Source organism: Hevea brasiliensis, chromosome 18, assembly GCF_030052815.1.
Source record: "Hevea brasiliensis isolate MT/VB/25A 57/8 chromosome 18, ASM3005281v1, whole genome shotgun sequence".
NCBI classification, from domain to species: domain Eukaryota; kingdom Viridiplantae; phylum Streptophyta; class Magnoliopsida; order Malpighiales; family Euphorbiaceae; genus Hevea; species Hevea brasiliensis.
The window spans coordinates 43991460-43997547 of record NC_079510.1 but is presented as its reverse complement, the minus strand read 5'-3'; the positions used below and the strand labels follow the sequence as shown (position 1 = coordinate 43997547).

The 6088-nt window shown below is 30.7% G+C and overlaps 1 protein-coding gene across 2 annotated transcripts; it reads right to left on the bottom strand.

The window, feature by feature from the left end:
- Positions 1-280: 280 nt before the first annotated feature.
- On the bottom strand, positions 281-4523 carry LOC110651001 (uncharacterized). Of its 2 annotated transcripts, none has more exons than XM_021806179.2 (7): positions 4367-4523; positions 2695-2896; positions 2460-2515; positions 2301-2379; positions 2086-2224; positions 1305-1418; positions 281-809 (listed from the first exon to the last, which is right to left on the bottom strand). In XM_021806179.2, the coding sequence occupies exons 1-7, from the start codon at positions 4506-4508 to the stop codon at positions 618-620; spliced, it is 924 nt and encodes a 307-aa protein (XP_021661871.2). In that variant the 5' UTR covers positions 4509-4523; the 3' UTR covers positions 281-617. The 2 variants fall into 2 exon arrangements, with proteins under 2 accessions (XP_021661871.2, XP_057997043.1); XM_058141060.1 differs by having other exon boundaries at positions 640-805.
- Positions 4524-6088: the final 1565 nt, after the last annotated feature.

Below are 6088 nucleotides of genomic sequence, written 5' to 3'. Positions count from 1 at the left end.
ATACGCCTTTCAGTGCAGTGCCTACTTTGCATTAAGGTTTAATGGTTAAAACTGCTTTTCATGAGAAAAAAAATTTATATAACTTTGAAAAAGTAGTTTAGAAAAAAATTATTCTGTTATTTTAGTATTATCATGATTAAAATTTATCTAATTTAATTTTAAATTATTTTTTAATACTCTCTTATTAGTATATTAAAAATTTTAAAAATATATATATAAAAAAAATTCTTTAACAATAGAAACAAGTATGCCAACTTAGTACCTGAATGAAGCATCCGAATTTCCAAAAGCAAGGAAGAAAATAGATTCAGCTTCTTTGTAATTGTCATTTTGATATACAGATTCTACAGAAAACATTACATCCTTCGAAGGTAATGCTAGACTTTTTCCTTTTTCCCTTTTCCATAATTCAGGGAAGAATTGAGAATTGATTAGGAAACCCAATGTGGGTTGAACCCATAGAACTGCAACAAGCTAAAACCAAACAGGAAGTCTTCCTTTTGTACTTGATTATGGCTAGATGGATTATAAGAATATATGGACATGTTGGTTTTTGAATTGAAGCTGCAGCTCTGTGGATAAATTGAATTCTACAACTGACCTGAGATATATGCTTGCTACTCAAGAAGCTTGTTGCAGGTGCCAACACCAACAGCCGCGGCAAGATGCCAACCAGCATGAATGAAAGGAGTACTAGGAAACATATCATCTGCAATGAAAAGAACTCCTCCTAAAAAAGATGACATCTTATGCAGATTATGTGCCATCCTTAGATCTGGATCTTTTAATGCCCTTTTTGCAAATGCTACCTAGAATGAAAAATTAGAATAAAATCCAATTAATAACTGCTCGAACCCTCAACATAAGAAATTGAAGTTACTCATGATTTTCAATCAGGGGTACAAAATGAAGAAAACATATATAGATAGAGACACTAACTACATCAATGTAGACATCCATCCAGATTCTGACATTTGGTTCGTAAAGCTTTCATAGACAGAGACATTAAATTCATCAATGTAGAAACTCTAGTTGCTTTGACAATGAACATTTTGAATTCTTATATTAATAATCATGCCACTCTGGCACAAGGACTAACCTATTACCTATCAACAGAAGTGACTCTCTTACAGCAAATAGCAGATGTTTGGCAAAGTGTACAACTCTAGGCAAATTAGAGTGGCGATCAATAAATGTTCACTAGTTTCCAGGATTAAAACCAACAATATAAAATGGGAAAAAAACAAGCAAACTCAATCTAAACTAAGATCAACATAATCAAAGGTTAACAGTAAGGCAGCTACCTCCATCATTCCTGTGTGAACAACAGACACCATTAAAGGCTGGATGGGCAATAATGCTGCAGATGCTGCCATCAGGAACTTAGGGTTCTCATTTCTAAGAGCTCTAGACAAACACTGCAAGAGAAACCTCGGTTATTAATTGATTCTAAAAGAGAAACTGCAAATGCTTGAAGAAAAAGTTAAGGAGGTGGTGGCAAAGGAAGATCAGAAAAACTGAGCAACACAACTACTATAAAATCTATTACAAAGTTACTTGATTTATGTACATTAACAAAGCCATTGTGAAGAATTGATATTTTAAGGTGCAGTTTACCATGAAGTGATCCTCTGCCAGAAATTGAAATAAAAAAATTGTATGATAACAAGAAAATATGTGGGGTCAACATGGTAAAATTGCTGACAACAATATCCTAGAAATTATCATTATTCAAAGCCAAAAATGAATTTATCATTGTATACACTGTGCATGTTAGTGGAAGATATCCTTGTGCAAAAGTATCAAATCTAGTTTCAGAAACACTTTTCAAGTTGATAGCATATTCTCAGATATTACATAACAATAGCCTTGTGCAAGTTTTGTTCAGACAAAAAATTATTTTAGATAATTTAGTATTGCCGCTGTGGCTTGTATAACCAAACCATCTCAAGAACTCCTGATTTTTCCTCTTGAAGATAAAAACTTGAAACATTGTTCAAGTTTGTCATATATTCTCAAATATCACACATAACAATAACCTTGCGCAACTTTTATTTAAAAAAAAAGTTATTTTATACTACTTACTATTGTTGCTGCAGCTATCATTGTGTAATCAAACCATCTCAAGTACTTCCTGATTTTTCCTCTGGAAGAATGATACAAACTTGAGGCAACTCCAACACCGATTAATGAGTTAGCATACAACTTAGTATGCAGGTTCTTCCTGTATGCAAAGTAGAGCAATTTATCAGATATAGAAGTAAAATATTGTTCACATTGTCATGAAAGGAAAATATTACCTTGGAGCCTGGAGTCCTAAAGCAATAAAAGGAAGTGATGTAAGCACGTTTGCTGCTGTTTCTGCAAGATTCCTATCACCTGATGAAAGTACAAGAGATTAGAATGCACAACAAACGCCTGAATGGACAACCAAATCTTAAAAAGGCATTTCTCTTCACCATTGACACAGCACTTGATGGGCCTCAAACACTCCGGTATTTGTTCCCATACTCTCCTGGATAAGACGTATATAATAAGTTATTTTTTTATGACATTTTTCCTATTTAACATGAAGAAAAAAGAGAACATAAATGGAAACATAAAAGCTATTAGGAAGAGGAACAAATTGTTATATTCATTCTAATGATAATATAACATTTCAATTATCTGTGGATGGACAGGATTTAAACATACTGCAGTAATAGCTGCTGATTCTCCATATTAAGTAAACTTCCACATGTTGATTGAGAGAAGTCCCCTTGTTGAGTAATCTCTTCCAAAGCAAATGGTGAGTGAGGCACAACATGGATCCCATGCACACCCTCCAGAGCTTTACTAGGATTCATTGTACTCTGGGGGTTCATAATGTCGAAAAATATAATTGCCAGCAAGATTGCTGCATCAAATGGAAAATGTGAAAAACAGCACTATCACTATGCACAAAGGGAACATGTTCAAATGCCAACGAAAATAGACAGGGTGAAATTGTTTGAGGAGAAAATGATTACGATCATATAACCATATGAATTGAATTTTGAGGTCAAATTTGTTTATGCTACATGAGCAGCTACAACCCAGGCGACATGATTTAGTTGTTGAGCCATAATATCCAGACAAGGAGAATATCTGTGGCAATTGCTGTGAGCTCCACAGTTACTAAATAATTTGTTGGTAGGCTCTGCAGTTTGTACTAGACCTAGGAATCTAGTTCTGCCTTCAGTATGTTTTAAGGAATTTACAGATAACCTTTTTTTTTTTTTTGACCTGTCCTTTGTAGCAGAAGTTTTATATAACTAAACTGAAGTTAATAAAGCTTTAATCTCAAAGCAGTTAGGTCAGTTACATGAATATTTTCCCTACATTCTGTTCCTCAAGGCCAATTCACTAGAGATTCTTAGCAATCAAATCTAATTTCATTTCAGCTCACTACATTTTTGCATTCCTATCCATAATTAATGTAATCTCCTCCTACAGAGAAATTTACTCATTTCTGAAAAGCTAGAAGCTTCACTGCTAAAGCATAAATGGAAAGAGGTAATTATTTTTCCTTAGGCCTATCATTCACAAAGAAAATCCTAATATCCTTACTTCAATAGCGTGGAACTATCCACTCTTAACACCTCCACTCACTGTAAGCCCAACAAAATCTAAATTAAACAGAAAAAATGAAACTGCAAGAAGAGTTCAGCACACACCAAAATTGATCTTTGAAAATAACCATTGGATAGAAAGGTTTATACAACTTAGAAACCAAATCCAATCTAACAAATGTGAGATTCACCCAATCTAACACTCTGATGCTTACCATAATCAATGAATATGAACAAGAAGATCATAAGGTCAGTCCCTTCTACAGAAAAATCTAGCTTTATTAACTAACAAAAGCATCCCAATCCATAAAAGGAGTAAAGTTAAACAAGTAGTATTGCATGTTATACACATTGGATAGTGTCGAATCCAAATTCATATATTATTCAATTCCGAATAGATAGGAAATCATTGAAGAAAACCCGAGAAACTCCTAGCAAAACGCCTAATTGGAAAATCTGATCACAACAAGAAACTGCTTCAAGAAATTACGCAGAATCTAATCAAAGCATATATAAACACTTTAAACCAAAACCAAAGAGAGAAAGCTCCTTATCGAGCTGGTTTCATTCAACTATTCAAGAACTCGACTTTCCAAATGAAATTCACAAGAAAAACAAAGAAAGCACAACTGGGTCTTGAAAGAACGACATCAAACGAACAGAGATAACATAAAAAATCATTTTGGAGCATCAATGATGCCATATTCACATGTAGAAGCTCATGCAAATGCATATAGATAGAGATATAAATGGGTATGCTAAGTAGAGAAGGATACCTGGAAAGATGTGGCAAATGGGTTGAGCTGATAAGGTGATTAAGAGGGAATTGGGAGAGAGAGAGAGAGAGAGAGAGAGAGAGAGGAAGTTGTTTGAGTTCAGTTGGAAACTTGAGATGAAATAAGAAGGAGAGATGCGCATGACTACTGCGAATCTTCCATTTTTATGTTGACACTTAAGCATATTCTTCTTGTCCAATGAAAATGTGCTTTTTTTTTTTTTTTTCTTCCACTTTTCGTGTTTGCTTTTTTATTTCAATTTTCTTTTAATCTTTTTCCTCTTTTCGGCGGTAAGCATAATCTCAATTCTTAATCGGAAAAATATAAGATATTATCCGTACATTAATTTTTAATGTATCATATTTAGCTGTTTCGTGAATTATGAGATATAAATTTTCACTTTATTGTGAGATAAAAAAAACATTTATTTTTAAAATACTTAATAAAATTCTGACCGAATCTATTTAAAGCATTTTTTGAATTTCTATAAAATATTATCCTCTCATTTTTTTTTCCTTTTATTTAATCAAACAGAAATTTTGTTAATAAAAGAAATAAAAATACCAATAGATTTCCATAAAAAGGTATATTATGATTAATAAGTATGTGCTCATAAATTTTGAAATTTTTATTCAGTGATTTTAAATTTAATTTATGAATTTTATCATTATTTATTAATCAAATTTTGTATTTTAAAAATTACATTAGTTGATATTTAATATTTAATTTTATTAATTAGTAGATCCTTTCATCCAAAAAATTTCACAACAATATATGGACCTTGTTACTCTTAAGATGAATTATTATTATTATTATTATATAGTCTCAAGGTATTGGCATTATTCATGAGTTAATTATCATATTTTAAAAATTAAATTAATTATTACCTTAATTTTTATTTCATTAATTGAGTACAAATTGTACATTATGATGGAGATATCTAATAGTTGATGGAATTAAATCTTATGGATCAATTAATATAAATTTCAAAATAAACGAACTGATTTGTAATAATGATAATGTTTAAGGACTAAAATGTAATGATCCCATTTTTATTTTATGATTTTAAGTATTTATATATGTAATTTATGAACAATATGCAATTTTAGCACTGATTGATGGACACCCCAAGGCCCAAGCCATCGTCTTTGCTGTGGTATCGGTTTGGTCCGTCCATAAATGTCTGCAATTGATTGGGTTCGGTTCAGCTAGGCCCAAAATATTTTCATTTTAAGCCCTTTTGTGTTGTTTCCATAGAAACATAAAATATTAATAAGCTAAATAACTGATAAATTTTTACCATATTAATAAAATTAATAGCTAATTTTAGTTAAATATAAATTGAGAATATAATATTTATTAATTTAAATCTTGAGAATTTATTATTTCATTTAATAATTTTTAATATGTAAAAAAATATTGAAGCTTGATACTGAAATTATAATCTAAAAAATATATATATTGAACCAATAAATGTTAAATATAAATCCATTTGAGCGGATTTGTGGAGTGGTCGCAGGGGATGTTTGGGTAAATTATAAGTTAATCAAATACTAAAATTAACCTATAAGTAATAATTTTAAATTAATATATTTTTTAAAAATATATTTAGAAATTATAATAAATTGTGCATACAAGTTAAAAAAAAAAATAAAAGAGTTAAGATATTTATAAATTACATATTTATAAATTAGTTTAATCAAATATTTTACAGTATTATCT

Bases quoted from the DNA above. Each gene is read 5' to 3' on its own strand.
- LOC110651001 (XM_021806179.2), bottom strand. From the start codon at position 4,508: ATGCGCATCTCTCCTTCTTATTTCATCTCAAGTTTCCAACTGAACTCA. The intron at 2,380-2,459 runs GTGAAGAGAAAT...TACTTTCATCAG, and splicing joins CATCAAGTGCTGTGTCAATG to GTGATAGGAATCTTGCAGAA. The intron at 2,225-2,300 runs GTAATATTTTCC...CTTTGCATACAG, and splicing joins TTAGGACTCCAGGCTCCAAG to GAAGAACCTGCATACTAAGT.